Source organism: Bos indicus, chromosome 6 (assembly GCF_029378745.1).
Source record: "Bos indicus isolate NIAB-ARS_2022 breed Sahiwal x Tharparkar chromosome 6, NIAB-ARS_B.indTharparkar_mat_pri_1.0, whole genome shotgun sequence".
NCBI lineage: Eukaryota > Metazoa > Chordata > Mammalia > Artiodactyla > Bovidae > Bos > Bos indicus.
Window position 1 is genome coordinate 7,665,639 of NC_091765.1, and position 23,642 is coordinate 7,689,280.

General features: G+C 43.4%; 1 protein-coding gene across 2 annotated transcripts in view; it reads left to right on the forward strand.

The window, feature by feature from the left end:
- Positions 1-1,456: 1,456 nt before the first annotated feature.
- PRSS12 (serine protease 12) overlaps positions 1,457-23,642 on the forward strand; it is a 76,706-nt gene continuing 54,520 nt past the window's right edge. Inside the window, exons 1-3 of one of the 2 annotated variants that reach the window (XM_070791018.1) lie at positions 1,457-2,003; positions 16,943-17,081; positions 21,307-21,485. In XM_070791018.1, the coding sequence (XP_070647119.1) occupies positions 1,514-2,003; positions 16,943-17,081; positions 21,307-21,485 (808 nt within the window). In that variant the 5' untranslated portion in view covers positions 1,457-1,513. The remainder of the gene's footprint in view (positions 2,004-16,942; positions 17,082-21,306; positions 21,486-23,642) is intronic. The other variant, XM_019962271.2, reaches the window with a different exon arrangement.

A 23,642-nucleotide genomic window follows, 5' to 3' on the forward strand; every position in this document is an offset into this window, starting at 1 on the left:
CACTAAAGAACTGCCTGCAATGCAGGAGATTCAGGTTGGATCCCTGGGTCAGGAAGATCCCCTGGAGAAGAAAACGGCAACCTACTCCAGGGTTCTAGCCTGAGAAAACCCATGGACAGAGGAGCCTGGTGGGCTACAAAAGAGTCATGGGGTCATAAAAGAGTCAGGCACGACTGAGCGACTAAACAGTATACTGTGGGACAGCCGGTCTCCCCTACACTTCAACAGGATAATGCCAGGCTGCAAAGCATTACCTTCTTTATTGGCCTTCCTCGTTTCTTGTTTAACTTCAGTGGCATAGTCAGGAACAACTGAAAGGGGAAATCCCTAAAACATCCAGCTTCGGGGATTTTTAAAAAGATTCTAAACCAACTTTTTTTTTCCTGGCCGGAGAGGTGGGGAGGTGCAAGTCGGGGGAGCTGTTGAAAAGGCTTTGCTAAGGTCGAGCCAACAGCTATAAAGTTGCCGGTGGACAGAGTCCACTGTGGAGAGGCAAATGAGTAGGCTTAACTCAAGTCCCATGCTCGGCCAAAACGAGGCAGGTGTTAGAGGGATGGGCTTTTTGGATAGGATGGAGACCCGGACGGATGAAGTCTTCCCTGGTTAGAAAGGAAATTTGGTATTAAGAGGGCTTCACTGAATCCCAATAATAACCAAACAACTGGTGTTGTTCAGGGCTCCGGTGGAGAGTGGCAGGAAGTAGAAAGGCTCGACCTGCTTTCCCTGGGTCGGTTCAGGAATTTAATTTCAGCAAATGTTTATTGGAGCCTAATAAGTGCTGCCCACGGTTTTAAGTTTTAAGCACTGGGATACAAAGGGAAACGAAACGTGGTCTTGTCCTTGAGGAGATCACAGCTCAGGAAAATGGCTTCGGCATTCCAAGTGGGCTTTGATAACTTTTATCGCGGGACTTATCAAGGGACTAAACCCATCTACACTTGTAAATATTTCAAAACATAGGAAATGAGGCGCGGCAAGGGGGTGGAGGAGAGGAGGGCTGCAGGGGCTGGCGGCAGGTTTGGCAGCCGCCAGACGGAGGGGCTGTGGTGGGGTCGCCTGCTGGCAAGGAGCAGCCAAGACCGTCCCCCGCGTTGGCACCCTTGGATTTGGCTCGGGCACCCCGAGGCCCCGGGGTGCCAGAGAGCTGGTCTGGTCCGGCCGGGCGCGCTGACAGCGGGAGCCGGGCAAGGACAGCGCAGAGCCCGGCTCCGGGGCTAGACCGCGCGCCTGTGCCGGCCACCAGGGGGCAGAGTGCCCGGGTCCGCGCCTTCTCTCGGCGGGTCCTCTCCACGAGCCAGGGCTCCGCGGAGCGCACGCCTTCCCTGCCCGGGACCGCTCCCGAACGCGGCGAGCAGGGGCGCGGCCGCGGGCCCCGCGGCGGGAGGCGGTCCGCGCGCGGGAGGGCGGGAGGGGGCAGGCGCGGGGGTTCCGGGGACGCGCAGCGCCGCCCCCGCCTCCCCTTCAGAAGCGGCGGAGCTGGGGAGCATGGACCAGACGCCGCGGCTCCGGCACCATGACGCTCCCCCACTTCGCGGTGGCTCTGATTCTCGGGGCGCTCCCCGGAGTGGTCAGCTTTGATTCGGTCCTCGGTTATCCCCTCCACCACCGCCATCACCATGCGCCCTCTCGGAGTCCCCAGGACCCTTATTACCTTACCATTCAGCGGCGGCCACAGAAGACACTGCCGCCCCCACTCCCGCGCACCCTGCACCCCGCGCCGGCGCTCCGCGCCTCGCGCGCGCACGGCCTCCGCACGCCCCGGCCGCCTCCCGGGGACTGCCCCGCCGGCGCGCCCGGGGCCAACGTGACAGACTCCGGCGCCCCTTGTCTGCGCTGGGCAGACGTGCCGCCGTTCCTCGCGCGGTCGCCCCCGGCGGGCTGGGCGCAACTGCGAGGGCAGCGCCACAACTTTTGCCGGAGTCCGGACGGCGCGGGCAGACCCTGGTGCTTCTACGGGGACGCCCGCGGCAAGGTGGACTGGGGTTACTGCGACTGCAGACGGAGTGAGTGGCCGCGGGGCGGCGGCGACCGGGGGCCGGTGGGGAGCCCGGCTGGGTGGGCGAGCGCGTTGGGTGCTCCTGGAGGAGAAAGTGAGAGCGGGTGGGGTTGAGTTTGCCTCGCTCTGTGTGAAGGTGGACGGCCACGGACTTACTGTCCGAGTACCTTGGCACCGTAACTTTGAACTAGCGAAGCGCGCTTTGTGTGTGGTTACCTGGGGTGACAGCCTCTCTGGAAGGTGCTGCACTCTCGGGCTTCTGGGTGAGGGCGTGGCTCCGGGCTGCGGGCTTGTCTCTGGCCACTGAGATGTGTGCGGGGGGAGGGGAAGGGGGTGTGTGTGCGCGCGCGCGCGCCCGTGGCGTGGATGTGTATTTTCTGCATCAGCTTTGCCTTGAGAATGGTACCGTATTTACGTAGAAGTGGCAAAGCAAAAGAGAATATAGTTTCTAATTACCTGTTTTGGAAAGGGAAATATTAAATCTAATATGACAATCAATTACCACCTCCCCACCCCCCACCCCCAATTTCTGCCCGCAGTTGACATGTATTTGAAAAAGTTTTTGCAAACTTTCTGGGCCAAAATGCGACTTGTCAAATGATGTTCATGTTCTGGGGCACAGCGTGGTAAATATCAGTGAGTGGGGAAGAAAGAAAGGGAAAAGATAGGAATAGTAACTATTCTAGGGAAGAAGCAACTTGATATAGTCAAGTGCTGTTTTCAAGAATGCCAGTTTTCAACTGTATACGTTATTTGTAGAAAACCGAAATTAGTTGGTAAAGAGATAAAGTTGGTAAGATGTTTCACATTAATTAATGTAAAAGTTCACATTAATAGATTTAATGTAAGTGAATCATCTGCCTTTGAACAGTACTTTTTTTGAGTTGGTGGCATTTTGTTTACTATTAGGGCTTTTTTTTTTTTTTAATAATTGTGGGGGAAAAAAAACCTAAAGTTCTTCAAAGTTTGGATTTTTCTTAAAAAATTTTTTTTGGCAACTCTCCATCCAAGGTCTGTGGCAGGGGCTTCGTTAATTGTGATTCTGAGATATATTGTACTTTGTACCTTTTGGTGATTTGGAGGTTAAACTTTCACAGGGCCATTCTTTCTCTTCAGAAATTTTTATTTATCTGTGCCTTCAGTTGCATTAGTGCTTTGAGTTAAAGGGAAGTGATAGGAAGGTTAAGATCCATTGTCCTTCATCCTAGAGAATGAAGTCATCCCTATACTTGTTACACAGACAGAATGCCAATGTGGCTATAAAAAATTTGAGGTGATATCAAGCAGAGAGCCCTAGTGCTGTTTTACTCTTTGCTATGAAATTATTTGTAGTAAAAGCTCATGGTTAGCAGACACTGAGACTTTTTTTCATTTTTGTATTATTATATTTCATATTTCTTGTTGTGTATACATATATATGTATAAATAAGTGGAATTCAAAGTGAAAACACTGTAGTGATCTATTGTTCTCTGTTTAACATATAATTTTTAAAATTTTACATTCGAAATAGCTTGGTGGTTCATTCTCCCCACCCTCTTGTGTTGAAAAGAAATTTAAACCTAACATCAGTACAGACTCTTTGGGATACCTTTATATTGATAGCTCATTCTCACCAGACAAAACTCTAAGCACTGCATAATAGTGTGTACTTCCTGAAATAAAGTGACTGAACACAAGAGAAACAAAAGAAACCCCCCAAGATGGGAGATAAATACACCCCCTCCCCCAAAAAAAGAAACAGGAAAACAATCTGCTGGCTATGTAATAATTTAATTACTCTCACAGGCTCAGTGTGCCATTTACCCCTTACTTTCTGACTGAGCATAGTCATGCCTTAAAATGACTGACATGTTCTGAAACTATGGCTTTCTTGGTTCTACATTTCACTTAGGAGTGTAAACAAAGCTGACATGGTGTGGTGAAAAGAACATGAAATTGTGCTCTGGAAAACACTGGTGTCCACTTTGGCTCAGCCAGTAACTATATAGTGTTGGGTAGGACTCTTAACCCCTAGAGCTTTGGTTTCCTTGTCTGGAGGAAGGCAGTTTTGGGATAGACTATTCAAAGGACTTTCCTAGCACTGAGCACGTACCAGAACAGCCCAGCCTCATAGTAACAGGTAGGATTTATTGAGGATTCATTCTGTGTTGGATGCTGAGCTAAGCAATTTATATATCAGTTTTCTCATTTAATTCTCATAGGAACATTATGAGATAGTGCACATTTCACTCCACAGCTCATTTTCCTCTTTAATTATGTAAACACGTAGAAAGTCTGCGTGGTCAGTTGCTCAGTTGTGTCCAACTCTTTCTGACCTCATGGACTGTAGCCCGCCAGGCTCCTCTGTTCATGGGATTCTCCAGGCAAGAACACTGACTGGAGTGGGTCGCCATTTCCTTCTCCAAGGGATCTTCCCCACGAAGGGAACGAACTCAAATTTCCTGGCTCAGACGGTAAAGCGTCTGTCTACAGTGTGAGACACCTGGGTTCGATCCCTGGGTTGGGAAGATTCCCTGGAGGAGGAAATGGCAACCCACTCCAGTACTCTTACTTTGAAAATCCCATGGACGGAGGAGCTTGGTGCAGGTTACTGTCCATGGGGTCACAAACGGTCGGGCACCACTCAGCGACTTCACTTTCTTTTCACTTTTTGCATTGCTGGTGTATTCTTTACCACTGAGCCACCTGGGAAGCCTGTAGAAAAGTCTAATGATTCTATTAGACTAGTCTAATGATTCTATTAGCTTAAAGACCAGTTTTAAAGGAAAGAGAAAGGAAACTATGTTTGGCCCAATGCACATGATTTCCAGTCTCTTATGAGTTGAAAATATCCAGGGTTTTCGTTCTCTTTTTTAAACAAAAAACAGCTTGAACAAAAGGAAAGAAGATTAATTGTAATGGAATCCCTCCTTTGAGAAATACACTGGAGGCCAGATTTCCAAGTCCCTGGTTGCGTGGAGAGAAATGAGGAAGTTGGTGCCTCCAAGGTGGAAAGTTGATTGAAGCCCAGTTGAAGGGGTGGCAGGGGAGTCTCAGATGAGCGGGGCAGGGCGTGGTCACTCCAGTGGCTCAAATGTCTGAGAACGAGGAAGATGAAGGCCTGGGCCCTGGGTGTGTGAAACTTGCAAATTAGTGATAAAAGAATCGTTGGGGGATTGGAATACCCTGAATCAGCCCCGGGAGTTAGTTCTTATAATAAGCATTAGAATCGAGGCATGGGAAGTGGGGGAGTGAGGGCGGGGGTGGGCTTATTAAAATGCAGATACCTGGGCTCTAGCCTTGAGACCCTGTTTAAGTAATCTCAGGAATCTGGCTGAGGAATGTGTGTTTCTAATGAGCAGTCAAGGTCATTTGGAAACTGAAAACTCATTGCCACAGTCAGGGAAAACCAGGGGAGGGCGTCAGAACCCACCTAAGCTGTGTAGTGGTGGGTGGTCAGGTCAGCTGAATCTGCCATTCTGTGACTTAATCCTGCTAGATTTGGGTGGTACTAATGGTAAAGAACCCTCCTGCCAATGCAGGAGACATAAGACATGCAGCTTTGATCCCTGGGTCAGGATGTCCTTGGAGGAGGGCATGGCAATCCACTCCAGTATTCTTGCCTGGAGAATCCCATGGACAGCGGAGCCTGGCGGGCTACAGACCGTAGGATCGCAAGGAGAAACAGCTTAGCATGCCTGCACACATGGCAGGCCTAGGGTAACTTTTTGTGTGTTTTTAGAAAATGGTACCACACTTTTTATTTGACCAGTGTGGGATAGCACCAACTTAGTTCACCAGAATATGATATATTAACTGAATGTGAGCCAGATTAGTTTTTACATTTCTACAGGAATAATTAACAGGCAACTGATGACCTCCAGTAACGTGCTCAGTTGTGTCTGTCTCTTGGCGACCCCATGGACTGTAGCCCACCAGGCTCCTCTGTCCATGGACTTTTTCAGGCACGAATACTTGGAGCGGGTCGCCATTTTCTCCTCCAAGGAATCGTCTAGATCCAACCCCCATCTCTTGCGTCTCCTGCATTGGCAGTCAGAGTCTTCACCACTGTGCTACCTGGGAAGCCCCAGTAATTTACAACTTCCTGACTAAAAAGAGAAATCCCTTTTCTAGTCTCAGGTTGGCCCTGGCAGGTGGGGCAGCTTGCTTGCACTGTGCTGGGAACTCTTCTCTGTTACAAGCAGCTGAATGGAACTCAACCTTAAGTGACTGATGGGTGAAATAGATAGGAGAAACAATAGTGCTCTAATATCTGAGATTTTACCAGAAGAAATGATTCATAAATCTGACTTTTTGTCATGTCCTGCTGATCTGTTCGCCCAAATCTGATTCAAACAGAGATAGTGGACTTGTGGGATAAATGATGTTGTTTACAGGCTGTGCTCTTTGAAGTCCATCTGGTGTTTGAAGTGAAGGTTAATTAAAAGTTGGCTGAAAGCTGTCCCTTTTTAAATTTTTTTTAATGCTGCATCTTGATTCTATGTAGCAGGTGCTGAAATCATTTATTAGCAATAACAGATTTGATACATTTCCTGGCTGGATTTTAGATATTGAGCTCAATTTTCTTTACAGGCTAAGGCAGATATAAAATACTTTGATTTGGAGGCATTATCAGACTCTTTACTAATGTGAAAAAAGATTTTAAGAAGAAAATTAGATAGTTACTGTTGCCTTTTATGAGTGATTATCCTGGACACACACTACACAGACAGACATAAACACACTCTCTTACTGCACATATATTTATGAAATATATATTTATTCATATATAAATATGAATATATTTATGAAGCATATATATTTATATCTATACAGTGTGTGTGTGAAGGTAACCTTTGTAAAAATAATTGGTTTTATAACTGTGAAGGCAAACCTAAATATGCAGCAATAATGTATTACTCAGAGATCCCTCTATTTGATGTATACTGTGCAGGTCCTTGGAGAAGGCAATGGCACCCCACTCCAGTACTCTTGCCTGGAAAATCCCATGGATGGAGGAGCCTAGTAGGCTGCAGTCCATGGGGTCGCTAAGAGTCAGACACGACTGAGCGACTTCACTTTCACGCATTGAAGAAGGAAATGGCAGCCCACTCCAGTGTTCTTGCCTGGAGAATCCCAGGGACGGGGAAGCCTGGTGGGCTGCCGTCTATGGGGTCGCACAGAGTTGGACACGACTGACGTGACTTAGCAGTAGCAGTGCAGGTCCTAAGGGCTTCCCAGATGGCACTAGTGGTAAAGACCCCACCTGCCAATGCAGGAGATGTAGACGTGGGTTCAATCTCTGGGTCAGGAAGATCCCCTGAGGAGGGCACGACAACCCACTCCAGTATTCTTGCCTGGAGAATCCCATGGACAGAGGAGCCTGGTGGGCTACAGTCCATAGGATCTCAAAGAGTCGGTGTGTGGTGCAGCTCCTAAGTGATAATTGCAAAGATTGTCTACAGAAGATGGAAAAATGCTCATGATAAGCTTGAAGGGAAAAGATTGACACAAAATGTATATATGTGTTTACTAACTGAAAATAAAGATGGCTGTGTAAAGTTTGGGAGAGAAAACAGATGATGATTATGAACTTGGATATGAGTGTGGCTTCGATCAGTTCACGTAGTTTTGGTGGCAAAGAATAGAAAACCCAATTCAAAATGCCTGAGGAAAGAAGGAGGTTTGTGGTTCATGTTACAAGATGTCGGGCTCCAACATAGTACATCTCTGTCTCTCTGCTACTCTCTTGATTCTATTATTTTCAAAGTGTGGCTTTTATCCTTAGACTAATGGTTATTCCAGATTTCATATTGGGATAGAATAACTTGAAGAAGCAAGATGGGGCGCCCTCTTCATGTATGACCCATTGAAAGAGCAAGGAGATCTTCCCAGAACTCCTGCAGATTTCCTCCTGTATTTCACTGGTCAGACCTTCCTGGCACTCTCTGGGAAGGAAAATGCAGTTACCATGCTTTGCCGATATTAGTCAGGATTGACCTCTGAACACATGGGGAGGGAGAAGCAGGTAGTTATTCAAGAGAACCAACAGAGTCTGTCAAAAAGCGTGATTGAGGTTTGTCCTCTTGGGCTGCACACCACAAACTTGCAAGCCCTGGTACCTGCCCAGCGTCCTACGTCCATGGTTTAATGGATGCGGGGACCTTACATGTCTGCAGCCAGCTCCTGAAGCAGCATCTCACCAGGTGTGGCAGGCAGTGGGTAGGACATGTCAGTAGTCTTTGCTGTGTGTGTGTGTGTGTGTGTGTGTGTGTGTGTGTGTGTGTAGGGGGTGTGAGGTAGGAGGAATACAGGTGAGAGTTCGAGCTGGGAGGTGGAGAGGGAGGTTACCAGTTATAGAGGGAATTGACTTGGCAGGTTGGCTCCCTGGTTACCAGGGAAGCCAGCAGAGGAGCACACCTCTCGCCACCCCTTTGATAAGCTGTCATAGTGGAGATGCTCTGTTCAAAGAGTTCACACAGTCCCTAGCTGGAGTTGGTGCAGGTATGTAGGTGTTTACTGATTAGGCTCTGTGATTAAGAGGGAAGGTCAGTTACATGAGTAGGGTGTAGGTAACGCGGGGACCGATGGAGCAGAGGGATGTGCTGAGAGCAAGGGGACTCTATCTGGGATGGCCTGACCCTACAGTCCTTATACTGGTATCCTCCACTTTTTGAAAAGTTTGCTTTATGCTGCTTCACTTTTAAGAAAGACCTACATTAGTACTTGTTTTCGCTAACCAAAAGAAATCCAAAGACAATTTTCACTTTTATGAAAAATGGTGAAAATTGAAAAGTGCTTTCAGCGTCTGTTTTGCTGAGAGCCATTATAAACTCAAGGAGATAGTGGAGGACAGAGGAGCCTGGTCTGCTGCAGTCCCTGGAGTCACAGAGCTGAACAGACTTAGCAACTGAATATTAGAGAGGCGGCCCACACCCGCCTCAGCAAGAGAGAGTGCTGCCCCCAAGCGCCTTCTCCAGGAACTGCACTCAGTATATCAGCATCCAGCCGCCGCCAGTCTTTGAGCTGTCTGGGAGCATCTGTGCTTTTTCTGTTTATTTTATGCATTTCTGAGCAAGATGTTTCCTAAGATTAGTTGCTTCTTTTTTGTTTGCTGTTGTTGTTATAAGGTGTAGGTGTTGTTTTTTCGACAAGTTGTGTCTGACTCTTGCAGCCCCATGGACTGTAGCCCGCCAGGCTCCTCTGTCCTTGGAATTTTCCAGGCAAGAATACTGAAGTAGGTTGCCATTTCCATCTCCAGGGGATCATCCCGACCCAGGGATGGAACCCATGGCTTCTGCAATGGCAGGCGAATTCTTCACTGCTGAGCCACCAGAGAAGCCCAGGAACAGAACTTACAAAGATGAATAAGAAATCACCTAAGTCCTCTGGTTAAGGAAGCCCACTCTCTGGTTGAAATGTTAAGATAATACTAGGCATCTTTTATTACCTTTCCTGTGATATGTACTCTGGGAGACAGATAAACTTACTATTAAGTGTAGTTTAATTTCATCACTTAGAGTTGTGCAATAAAATGTTAATACCCACACCATGTGTTTAAATGTGGACTGAGCTACTGAACTGAACAGTGGGTAGTTCAGACACAATTTGTAAAAATTTCTGCTCAAGTTATTTAAATGCATATATTGTCTTCTTCTTTTGCATAATATTATATAATGTTTTAAACACATGAATAATTTGTGGTGGTGTTGTTCAGTAACTCAGTCGTGTCCAACTCTTTGGGACCCCTCGGACTGCAGCATTCCAGGCTTCCCTGTCCTTCACCATCTCCTGGATGGGCTTATAAATTTATGTAAGCCCAATGTAAATGGGTAGAATTGCTTATTCAAAAGATATGCTTTCATTTTGAACCTGACAAGTTCATATTTTTCTCAGTATGAAAGGTATCTGCATAAATAATAGATGAACAATTAATATGAATAATAGATGTGGACTAATGGGGTGAGTATAGTTCAGTTGGATATTTAAGGGGATGCTGACAGGGAGGCCTGGCGTGCTGCAATTCATGGGGTTGCAAAGAGTTGGACACGACTGAGCGACTGAACTGAACTGAACTGAACTTCCTATGTTAAAAGATGATTTCATTTTGACATGGCATGATTTGAATAAAATCTATTATTTCACAATGCTAAACTGATTTCAGTTATGGGTAAGTGTAATCATGGACAAAATAGAATACCTGAATACTATCAAAAAGCTGTAGGAAAAAAAACAAAACATAAAAATTAATGTAGTCTCCTCAACTGTACTTGAAAAATTCAACTAACTATTGCTCTATTCACTTGTTTTTAGGCAATGTGATTTTTGTGTGTGTATTTTATAATTAAGACAGAAAATGATCATTTAGTATATTTTTCCAGTTTTGCCTTTGGTAGAAGGCATAAGATTATATTTAATTCATTGTCAAATATGTGTACTAAATTGTCCAATATGTAATGGACTTTTGTTCTTTTTTTTAATAGTTTATAAACTGAAATTTCTGCATCACTTTCAGCTTTAAGTATACTTTTTGTCAAAGATCTGAATAATAGCTTGATGTTACTGGCATGAATTTATGATTCCACCAGAACAATAGGGCTGGCTAAAATTAATTATTTTGTGTCTCTGTGAAGTTCAGTAATAGATGAGAAAGGATTTGGGTGATAACATTAATTTTCTATTACTTATTTATCAAACTGTGACTTTTACAATTTCAGAAATATTTATTTTTAATTCTGTTCAGAATACTACTGGGATGGATCTTTGTTTTTGCTGTTTTTTCTGTCACATGAGTGCTATTGTATATCTTAAGGAATTAACTAAATAGGCATACCTTTTCATTTGGCTAATTTTGGAATGAGCTGGATTTAGAGAACAAAGATAACTGACCTGTTTGGTTCCTTTCCTGATATTTCTTTTAGGCCTTCTTGAAGTATGGACAGTGAGAAGGGAGGTTTTGCCAGCTGTCCACGGAGGGATAATGCCAGAATGGGTCTATTAGTTTGCTAGAGCTGCTGTAATGAGTACCACAAACTGAGTGGCTTAAACAAAGAAACTTGTTATTTCACAGTTCTGGGGGCTGGAAGTCCACGATCAGGGTCAGCAGAGCCATACTTCCTCTCAAGACACTAGGGAAGGATCTGGTCCAGGGCTCTCTCCTGGCTTCTGATAGTTCCTTGGCTTGTGGAAATGTAACTGCAACCTCCGGATGGCATTCTCCCTATGTGTGTCTGTCCAAATCTCTCCTTTTTATAAGATCATAGCCATACTGGACTGGAGCCCACCCTAATGACCTCATTTATCTTGATCCTCTGCAAAGACCCTATTTCCAAATAAATTCACTCATTCACAGTCACTGGAGGTCAGTGCTTCCGCATCTTTTGAGGGGAAAGAATTGAGCCCACTGCAATAGCCTTGAGAACCAATGAACCTTGTGAAGAGAAGTTTAATCTAGTTAGCTCTCTTTCTCTAGACTACCTTGTATTGAGTGAGACTGATAACATGGCAGAGGAGAACCCCTCTGGAATGTCTCTTTGTTTTAGGAATCCCTATTTTTTTTAGCTAAGTTATCCATAAAGCCAATTTCTGTAACAAAAATCTTTTATGTTCCTTTTCCTTTATAAAACTGGAGATATGTTTACATAATAAAAAATAGTAGTAAACTAAAATGACAGTGATTTCAACATTTTTAAAAAGTGTATTTGGAGGGTAATTGCTTTACAATATTGTGTTGGTTGCTGCCATACATCAACATGAATCAGCCATAGGTATATGTATGTCCCTTCTCTGTTGAACCTCCCTCCCACCTCCCACCCCATCGTACCCCAAGTTCAACATTTTTGGCAGGGAATTAAGGTAACAGAATTCTGATCATCGTTGTGTATTGGCACATTTTGCCTTCAGGTGGTTGTTAATACCAAGAGGCTGGTACAACTGACAGTTTTCTTTGTTTTTTGCAATAATTCTTTAAATGAATTCTAGGGGCTCCTCCCCATGACATGCCATCATGCATTGCTTTATAGTTCCAGACTTTTTTCTATTACTGGTTTAGTCTGTAAATTAGTAATGACTACTATAGTTGATCTAAAACCGCTGAGACTTCAACTTTTCGATTACTGTTGTTAAGACTTTTTAAAAATAGGAATATTTAGAATAGAATATTTTCCATCAAATTGGCACATGAGAGACTTTAAGACCATGCAACCCTGGATTCACTGAGGTGTTGCTGAGAGACATGAGCTGAGACTCTGAGGAACATCACAAAGTGCTGGGCGGAAGTAGGAAAACATGGACCAAGGAAGACATCAATTTTTGGTAATAAGAGGCTGTGACAGTGGAGCAATATTTACCAAAGAATCTGGTTTGGAATTTGTCTGAAGAATTTTATTGTTAGTAAGATAGTAATAGAAATGAGTTTACCAGGCTCTGGCCTTTGTGGATTGCTTTATTGTTTTATCCTCTCTCTCTCTGTTTTTTTTTTTTTTTTTTTCGCTGAGCTAAGGGTATTTCCTCTTGTAATTGCGTACCTATAAATTTGTGCAAATGTGTAGCCCTAGAAATACAGCCCTTGGGACAAATCAGCCTCCACTGGAGGATTAGCCTCAAACATAGATCACCAGAAAGCCACTTCTCTGGTACTGTGTAGTATAGAGAAACTCTTAAGACTGTCTTATGGATCTGCCTGGCTAGTTTATTCCCATGTAATGTTTGGTAGATTTGTAATATTTCACCATGCTGGTGAAAGCCAACATGGCAGACTGCATAAAGTGGTACCTGAACTATTGAAAGGGACTTATTGCATACCAAGTCTTTGCTCAGGTTGGAGGCAAGGGACTGGTAGCAAGGGAGGGAATCTGGGAGGCAGTTTGTCATGGCTCTGCAACTTCTCAGTTGATTGGCTCCATAGCTTCCTCATCCATAAATTGCTGCTGCTGCTGCTGCTGCTAAGTCACTTCAGTCGTGTCCGACTCTGTGCGACCCCATAGACGGCAGCCCACCAGGCTCCCCCGTCCCTGGGATTCTCCCCCTGGGATTCTCCGGGCAAGAACACTGGAGTGGGTTGCCATTTCCTTTTCCAATGCGTAAAAGTGAAAAGTGAAAGCTAAGTCGCTCAGTCGTGTCCGACTCTTAGCAACCCCATGGACTGCAGCCTACCGGGCTCCTCTGTCCATGGGATTTTCCAGGCAAGAGTACTGGAGTGGGGTGCATCCATAAATTAAGGGAAACCAATTACAGTTCGACCGTCTTAAGCATTCTAAGAGAGCTAAGTGAAGCAAGAACAAAGTAAAACCAAAACCAAACAAAAACTACTGCCTGTCTTAAATGTATGTAGTATGAATTGTGTGTTCATGCTTTTACTATCTTAGGCATATTATCATACTGATATTTGTTTAAAAAATTCTTTAAAAAATTATTAGAAGTATAAACTTCATGGAATTACATACCAGTAAGAAATACTCACTGAATTCAAGGTAGATGATTACTCAGATATTTTGGAAATTTTTATGGCATAAGGAAAGGATAAACTACGTTGAGGGGCACTGCTAGGCAGGTGTGTGCTTTGGGGATGTTGGTGTTGAGAATGGATTCTGCCAGAGAATTTGCTAGTCATTGACATGCAAACTGCCTTTCCAGAATTGCAAATATTTGTATCCATTTGTTAAAGGAAAATTGGATGAGCACTCCACATTTCTTGCCATATAGCAAATACAGATAAACAAACCCAGGTTTTCACAGCATGTTTGGCGCATGTGAGAAATGATGGTAGAACTGATAGTTGACCTGGAAATTATTTCCAGTGCTGTCATTTTTGTTATAATGATGTTATGGTAACAATTACACATTATGCAGACTTTTCTCCTCCTCATTTGTAGATGCCTTAATCATTTAGATAATATGCCTGCATCATTTTTTCTTCGAAAGCTTTTTAGTGATTGGGACAATATTTTGCATTTTATTGTGATTATTTAAATGCAAAAGTAGAGTTCCAGTTTGTTTTCATTACTAGAACTTTTGTCCAACCCTTTGATATGAATAATTTGATGGTGGTGGTATTTGTAGTGGTGGTGAATTAATAAACAGATAACAGATTAAACGGTTTCCCTGGTGGCTCAGCTGGTAAAGAATCTGCCTGCAATGTGGGAGACCTGGGTTCGATCCCTGGGTTGGGATGATCCCTTTGGAGAAGGAGGCGGCTACCCACTCCAGTATTCTGGCCTGGAGAATTCCATGGACTGTATAATCATGGGGCCACAAAGAGTCGGACACAACTGAGTGACTTTCACTTTCAGATTAAATATCATTTCAAATAACATGTGTTTGAGGTGAACAAATAAATTCTTTGATTTGAAAAAAATGCACGTTTTTACTGTGCATGATATTAGTATTATGTGGGACTCTATAGAAGACATTTTTGTGATTATAAAAAATCATTAAAGTTCAGTTAAACTCTTTGGACATATTTCTTTAAAAATATTCTATAGTTCACACTTTTTGTTGCAGGAAGGGGGACCTCTTAAGAGTGGGCTCTTGTCTGACACTAGGAAATGAATTGTCTGAGGAGGCACATGGGCTGACAAAGCAAGAGATTTTATTGGGAAGGGGTGCGTGGGTGGAGAGCAGTAATGTAAGGGAATCCAGGAGAACTGCTTTGCCCCATGGCTCACAGTCTTGGGATCTCTGGTGATGAGATTATTTTCCGGATTGTCTCTGGACAGTCATTCTGACTCAGGTCCTTCCTGTTGGTACAAGCATTGCTCAGTCAAGATGGATTCCAGAGAGGAGGATTCTGGGAAGTTGGTAGGACATAGGGATTGGTGTTTCCTTTGGAACTTTCCCAAATTCTTCTGGTTGGTGGTGGCTTGTTGGTTTATGTTCTTTACCGGGACCTCCTGTCATAAAATAAATCATGTAGGAGGTTACTGTGGTGCCTGGCCAGGACGAGTGCTTTCAGTTGGTGTTTCCCCCTAACATTTTCTCTGAACTAGACAGGGCTTCCTCTTGCTTGGTCTGAATTAAAGAAGGGTATGACCAACCTAGATAGCATATTCAAAAGCAGAGACATTACTTTGCCAACAAAGGTCCGTCTAGTCAAGGCTATGGTTTTTCCAGTGGTCACGTATGGATGTGAGAGTTGGACTATAAAGAAAGCTGAGTGTGAAAGAATTGATGCTTTTGAACTGTGGTGTTGGAGAAGACTCTTGAGAGTCCCTTGGAGTGCAAGGAGATCCAACCAGTCCATCCTAAAGGAGATCAGTCCTGGGTGTTCATTGGAAGGACTGACGCTAAAGCTGAAATGCCAATATTTTGGCCACCTCATGCAAAGAGTTGACTCCTTGGGAAGGACCCTGATGCTGAGAGGGATTGGGGGCAGGAGGAGAAGGGGATGACAGAGGATGAGATGACTGGATGGCATCACCGACTCGATGGACATGAGTTTGAGTGAACTCCGGGAGTTGGTGATGGACAGAGAGGCCTGGTATGCTGTGATTCATGGGGTTGCAAAGAGTTGGACATGACTGAGCAACTGAACTGAACTGAGAACATATATGAATGAGTTTTAGATCATCTGCCGTATGAATGATGCACACCCACGTTCTCTCTTGAGTAATCAGGATTTGGCAGTGCAACTTTGCCTCCATTTGTTCTTGCCTCTTGTTTGAATTAAATGATGCTTTGTGTTTATCATGAGAGATAGGATATGTGTTTCTTAAATAGTTACATTTTTTAAGGATGATTGTGTGGAAAATAATAGTGATAGAAAACTAGGCTAATGCAAATGAAATGAATGGATGATTTAGAATCTATTATTTTTGAAAATAATTATAAAGCCATAGATTACTTTGAAATACGTGGAATGTATTTTTAGTAAAATTTAGTAAATTTTAGTAAAATTTAATTTCTTAACTTCTTTACCTATGAAATAAAGGTCATCTTCAGTGACTTTTCACAGACTTTTATGAAATTTTTAAGTTGTTGTCTGAGTTTGATTCTACCTCTGCACATGTCTCAACTGCAGGCTCAGGACTGACTCTAAAAATAAGTGCCAGTGAGAAGAGAAATGTAGTCCTTTGATGCACACTTAAAAAAAACCTGAAATATATTTGATGTATGCTATTAGGTTGGTTTCAGATGTACTGCATGGTGATTGGAATTTGCATATGTTATGAAATAATCACCACAGTAAGCCTAGTAACCACTTTGATCCACAGTTAAGGGAAAAGACTTAAAATATTATCTTCTCAGGGATGCTCTAATTTAAATTTTTGACTCTTTTAAGACTGAGAAGAATGAGTCAAATTATGGACTGTGGAGCAGCTGAGTGGGGATGCTAGGTAAACAGAAGTGAAGTTCAAGGGCCATTCAGTTATACCACACCACTCTCCTAGGGGCAGTTTCCCTAAGCCGAACATTAGACAATATTTCTGACACTTAACACCTTTCTGAAATTTTAGACATTATCTTTAGCCTTCTCACAACTACCGGTAGAGGCTAAAAGGGGAAAAACATTTATTCTTCTTCAGTGGAAGAACAGATAGAAGGAAGATACAACAGCCAATAACAGGTAACTTATTAACAGCATTGTGTTTGTTTGTTTTTCTTTTTTAAAAATCTGTGACCTCAAAAAAAAAATCTGTGACCTCTCGTGAAGATGGAAAGTGATAATAAGTGATAAGAACTTCATATATGATGTAATCATATGTGGGATGCAGTATCAGCCATTAGTCACAGTCTTCCACTTTTTCCCTTGGGACTTCTGTTTGCCTGGGTTAAAAAAGAAAGTATCCTTAGCATTGACATCAGGATGTTAATTAAAAAAAAAAAGCCTGCTAAATCCTCATTTAAAGAAAGAAGGACTTGCTGTGAACAGTGAAAGCCTGGCTCTCTCAGCATGTTACCGAGGACTTGTTCAGTATGTTCAAACGGTTATGTTCTATCCAAGGATTTGGGGATTCTTTTCCATTTAGGGTCAGTGCAGCTTCGTGGCGGCAAAAGCGCCTTTGAAGGCACAGTAGAAGTATATGAGAATGGAGTCTGGGGCGTCGTTTGTAGCAGCCACTGGGATGACGCTGATGCTTCAGTCGTTTGTCACCAGCTGCAGCTGGGGTGAGTTTGTTCGTCCTTGACCGAATCTGTCTGCTGATACCTGAAGTGGGTGCTGGCCCCCTGCCGTTACCTTGGAGAGGTTACCTCCTCTTCTCCTTCCGTCATGTTCCTCACTGACTTCTCTCAGAAGACTTTTTAAGAAAGGGCCCCTAATGGAAGGAGTGAGTTCCTTTACATACAAATGCACTTCACTTGTTACTACCGCTGCTGACTAGGAAATAACCTGCCAGAGATGCTCAGAGGGCTCAAACAAACCTTGTGCACACCAGGACCCAGAGACCCCACAGAGACTGAGACAGGCTGTGTTTGAGTGTCTCTTGCAGAGGTCCGGGTCAGCAGTGGCCTGCCACAGGGGCAGGGGCTCTGGGTGCAGCACCCTGGGTGTGGCATAAGCCCTCTTGGAGGAGGTCACCATTAACCCCACCATAGAGCCACCAAAACTTACACAGGACTAGGGAAACAGACTCTTGGAGGCACAAACAGAACCTTGTGCACACCAGGAACCAGGAGAAAGGAGCAGTGACCCCACAAGAGACTGACCCAGACTTGGCTGTGAGTGTCCAGGAGTCTTCAGTGGAGGCGTGTTTGCCAACAAAGGTCCATCTAGTCAAGGCTTTGGTTTTTCCAGTGGTCATGTATGGATGTGAGATTTGGACTGTGAAGAAAGCTGAGCGCCAAAGAATTGATTCTTTTGAACTGTGGTGTGTTGGAGAAGACTCTTGAGAGTCCCTTGGACTGCAAGGAGATCCAACCAGTCCATTCTAAAGGAGATCAGTCCTGGGTGTTCTTTGGAAGGACTGATGCTGAAGCTGAAACTCCAATACTTTGGCCACTTCATGCAAAGAGCTGACTCATTGGAAAAGACCCTGATGCTGGGAAAGATTGAAGGCCGGAGGAGAAGGGGACGACAGAGGATGAGATGCTTAGTTGGCATCACCAACTCAATGGACATGAGTTTGAGTAAACTCTGGAGGTTGGCAATGGACAGGGAGGCCAGGTGCGCTGCAGTCCATGGGTTCGCAAAGAGTAATGACTAAGCAACTGAACTGAACTGAATTGACTAGGAAATGGGCAGAAGCTAAGTGGTACAAAAATAAAAGCATCTTTTGGTCTTTGATTGAACAATTGGATTCTTCAGTGCCAGGAAACAAAGAATTGGGTCCTAAGATTTTTATCTTCCCAGCAGCCTGTAGAGCCCGTGGTTGCTGTCATTTGCTTTTATCTTTCTGCCTTGAGTCACCCACAAACTCCATTGCTGTGTGTGTGTAGGAGGTGAAGTTCATTTGCAGTTTCATCCCATGCTGGGTAAGGTGTAATATCCTGGGACATGGGTTTTTGCACTGAGAAGATTCTGTAAGAAATGGCAACTTCCCTTGGCCCGGCGGCACCCATCATTCTGAGAAGCTGCTGGCCCTTCCTCCCACCTTCAGTTCAGTTGAGTTCAGTCACTCAGGCGTGTCTGACTCTTTGTGACCCCATGGACCACTGCACGCCAGGCCTCCCTGTCCATCACCAACTCCCGGAGTTTACCCAAACTCATGTCCATAGAGTTAGCGATGCCATTCAACCATCTCATCCTCTGTCACCCTCTTCTCCTCCTGCCTTCAGGCTGACCCTAGGCACTCTCCTTAAAATGGACAGGTGTACACTGACTCCTACCATGGCCAGTACCTTTATGCTTTGTTTCAAGGGGTTTCCCAGGAGCAGAAGTTTCCATTTTGGAATGAATGGTTTTGTTTTTGTTGTTATCGTTCTATTTTTGTGTATCATTTATTTTTTTCCAAGTATACATGCCCTATATTTTTCTTGACCTTTATCACCAAGGATCTTTAAAAAGCTTGGAAAATATCTTGTTATGAAAATATAAGGGTTAAAAGGCCTGAAAGAAAAACTTTCCATTTGCAAATATTTTAGATTAATCATCAATGAGTGGTAATATCTAATGTGATGACACAAATGAAAAGGTTAGTCCACTGCAGTCAAATCAGTAAGAATTTTAATTTGCGTGTTTCCTGTCTTCTCACTCGAAAGGTGGGAAATTATATTTAGTGTAGGCAAACCTTAAGGGCTTAAGTTTTGTTCAGACTTTTGATTCTATTAAAGTAGCAAATAGGGTTAATGTAATACTTAAGTAATGCTTTGCAACTGTGATGTTGGAGAATGCTCTTGAGAGTCCCTTAGATTCAAGGAGATCAAACCAGGCAATCCTAAAGGAAGTCAACCCTGAATATTTATTGGAAGGACTGATGCTGAAGCTGAAGCTCTAGTACTTTGGCTAGAGCCGACTCATTGGAAAAGACCCTGATGCTGGGAAAGATGGAAGGCAGGAGGAGAAGTGGATGATGAGATGATTGGATGGCATCACGGACTCAATGGACATGAGTTTGAGCAAGCTTCCGGAGATGGTGAAGGAAAGGGAAGCCTGGTGTGCTGCAGTCCTTGGCGTCTCAAAGAGTTGGACATGACTGAGCGACTGAACAACAGCAATACTTAATTAAGCTTCCCTGGTGGCTTATCAGTAAAGAATCCACCTGCCAGTGCAAGAGATGCAAGTTCTATCTCTAGGTCAGGAAGAGCCCCTGGAGAAGGAAGTGGCAACCCACTCCGGTTTTCTTGATGGGCAGTTCCATGGACAGAGGAACCTGGTGGGCTACGGTCCATGGGATTACAAAGAGTCATGATTTAGCAACTAAACAACGATTAGTTAAGTTAGTTAACTAAACAATTATTTAGGTTAAGCAACAACTTCACTAATTTTTTACAATGAGGGTTGGGATAAATCAGGATAAAAGCAAGAGGAAGGGGAGAGCCTACAAAGAGTTATGGTGTTAGCATGTTAATTACTGATTTTATCTCCGGTATTTTGTCTGGCAAATACTCCTTGGCTGGTGGGCGTATATTGCCTTTTTCTTTGACAGCCTGAAGGTGTAACAAATTTGTAGGCTGGTGTCAGTGTCTTCCTTCATGTACCTTTCTACCTGTGCTTTTATTATCCCTGAAGATCAGGGAAGAATGAAATTTTCTATGAGACTGACACAAGAAAACAAAAATGGTACAATGAACTTATTTACAAAATACAGTTACAGATGTAGAAAACAATCTTATGATTACTAAGAGGGAACAGTAGGGAGGGATGAATTGGGAGATTGGGATTCATATATACACACTACTATATGTAAAATAGATAATTAATAAGTACCTATTTTATAGCACAGGGAACTCTACTCAGTGCTCTGTGATGACCTATATGGGAAAATAATCTAAGAAAGAATCGATATATGTATATGCGTAGCTGATTCACTTCTTTGTACAGCAGAAAGAATGGGTATGTGTATATGCATAACTGATTCACTTTGTTGTATAGCAGACACAACATTGTAAGTCAACTATATGCATATTAAATTTTCTAAAATATTTAAAAACAAAAGCAAGCTCTGTAGTGGAGATGTGAATTACAGAGATTCTCTTGATTGATAAAAGAATGTAAACTACCTTTCTGCAAACATAAATTTCAGATCTGATTCCTTCTGTCATCTCTTAGTAGTCCATTAATAAAAGAGAATTTCAAATAAGGGCAGAGCAACCTGGCTTTATTGCTGTCAAGACAGATTCATATTTTAGATACACCCCAAATATTTATTGTTGGGTTAATGGAAGCTGTCGCATGGAGACAGTTCTAGAGATCATCATGTTATTCAGATAAGCATTTAATTTTTTAAAAATTTAATTTCAGTTTTGTACATATCAGAGGTTAAACATATGTAGACTAGCTGAGTTATCTTAATTGATTTCAAAGTCTTGCTAGCAAATACTATTATATATATATATATAAAATTTTTTTTAATGGGACACGATGGAGCGACTTCACTTTCACTTTTCACTTTCATGCATTGGAGAAGGCAATGGCACCCCACTCCAGCACTCTTGCCTGGAAAATCCCATGGACGGAGGAGCCTGGTAGGCTGAAGTCCATGGGGTCACTAAGAGTCGGACACGATGGAGTGACTTCACTTTCACTTTTCACTTTCATGCATTGGAGAAAGGAATGGCAACCCACTCCAGTGTTCTTGCCTGGAGAATCCCAGGGACTGGGGAGCCTGGTGGGCTGCTGTCTATGGGGTCGCACAGAGTCGGACACGACTGAAGTGACTTAGCAGCAGCAGCAGTGTTTTGATAAAAGTTAGCCTACATTTGATCAACCTAATCTTGAGCATTGTACTTCCAGAGGAAAAGGAGTCACAAAACAAACCCCATTTTCTGAACTGGGCCTTATTCCCGTTTATTGGAGCAATGTCCGTTGCCGAGGAGATGAAGAAAATATACTGCTATGTGAAAAAGACATCTGGCAGGGCGGGGCGTGTTCTGAGAAGATGGCAGCTGCTGTCCTGTGTAGCTTTTCCCATGGTAAAAAAAAAAAAAAAAAAAAAATTATTCTCTTGCTTTACTTTTATTCTGTTTTCAGCATTCCAGGTGAAAAACGTGTCTTAGTTAAATGTTTTCCTAAGCGTTTAAATACAGACTTGAGTCTGAATCATCATGACTTAGCAACAATCTAATTAGTCTTCAAAGGAATTCATCTAACAGTTGGATTTACATTTGAACTCAGTTTTTTTTTAATTAAAATTTTTTGGCTGCTGTGCATGGGCTCTCTCTCGTTGCAGAAGTAGGGGCTGCTCTCTAGTTGCAGCACACGGGCTTCTCATTGAGGTGGCTTTTCTTGCTGTGGAGCACAGGCTCTAGAGCATGCCGGCTTTAGTGCTTGTGAAGCTTGGGCCTAACTGCCCCCTAGCATGTGGGATCGTCCCAGACCATGGATTGAACTGGTCTCCCCTGCATTGCAAGGCAAATTCTTAACCACTGGACTACCTGGGAAGCCCTGACCTCACTTCACATATTTTCTGTTTTAATCTAATTTGTTTATAGGATTATTATATACTGTATATGAAACACTTATTTGGGTAATGAAAAATTGTGATGGAATCAAGTTAAAAATCATCTTGAAACCAAAAATAAAATACAGAAACTATAACAAAATATTTTCACTTTATAGAATTGAATCGAATCATAGTTATTAGTGTTCTACTTTGAAGATAGCACATTCCATAAAACAAATCACTGCCTTGGATAAGGGCTCCTTCTATGCATGATGTCTAGGTATTCAGTTCAGTTCAGTCGCTCAGTTGTGTTTGACTGTTCGAGACCTAATGGACCAAGGCATGCCAGGCCTCCCTGTCCATCACCAACTCCAGGAGTTTACTCAAACTCATCTCCATTGAGTCAGTGATGCCATCCAACCATCTCATCCTCTGTCATCCCCTTCTCCTTTTGCCTTCAGTCTTTCCCAGCATCAGGGTCTTTTCAAATGAGTCAGCACTTCACATGAGGTAGCCAAAGTATTGGACCTTCAGCTTCACCATCAGTCCTTCCAATGAACACCCAGGACTGATTTCCTTTAGAATGGACTGGTTGGATCTCCTTGCACTCCAAGGGACTCTCAAGAGTCTTCTCCAACACCACAGTTCAAAAGCATCAATTCTTTCACGCTCAGCTTTCTTTGTAGTCCAACTCACATCCATACATGACCACTGGAAAAACCATAGCCTTGACGAGACGGACCTTTGTTGGCAAAGTAATGTCTGTGCTTTTTAATATGCTATCTAGATTGGTCATAACTTTCCTTCCAAGGAGGAAGCGTCTTTTAATTTCATGGCTGCAGTCACCATCTGCAGCATTGGTGATTAGTATATGGTTTCAGTATACAGATATGTGTATGATCATGTGAATGGAAGCAGCGGGAGAAGCTCCCTTTGCTAGTTATTATTCCTTGTTTGGGATATTCTTTCTAGGCTTTTGGTTTCACAATGGTGGTTGGGTTTTCTGGGGTCCATGGTTGTTTTAACGTGTGACCACACCTGTGGCTATCACACCTTTTTGGATTTTCTTGGAGATAGCAGCGTGATCAGATGTCCCAGGTCTTAGAATGCCAGCAGACAGCCGAGGGCAATGGTTTCTGATTGAGTACAAGTATCAGGGAAGGAATTGACCTGCTCCCTCCGAAAAAATAGGAAAATCCAAGCTAGGGTCGTTCTTGTGAACTGACAGGAAGACCCGATGGAAATGGTGCAAGATCTCATACGAGGCTGTGCGTGGAGAGCTGCAGTCCTTTTGTGGGTGCAAGGTGCATTCTAAATCTTTATGTCATGTAAGTTTTTCCTTTTCTTCCTTTGCCTCTCCACCTCTTGGTAATCCTACCTTTGGCAAATACATGTTTACACTTTGCTACGTCAGGGATGCTCTGAATCGGGCTCAACAGTGCACTGCTTTTTGTAGATATTGCTTGTATTCTGTGTTCAACCTAACTGGTAAAATATGTTAACGTTTTTCAAGTAGTGAAGTAAGTAAAATTTTGAAAACAATCCTTTTTTTCAGGATCTCTGTCTACTCTTTATTTAAAAAAGCTCTCCATTCTCTATAATCTATCCAGTTGTTTATACTCTGGCTGCAAAGGTAAATTTAAGACTGGTGTAAGCATATATGTATTGAAGGTTGAGATAAATTAGA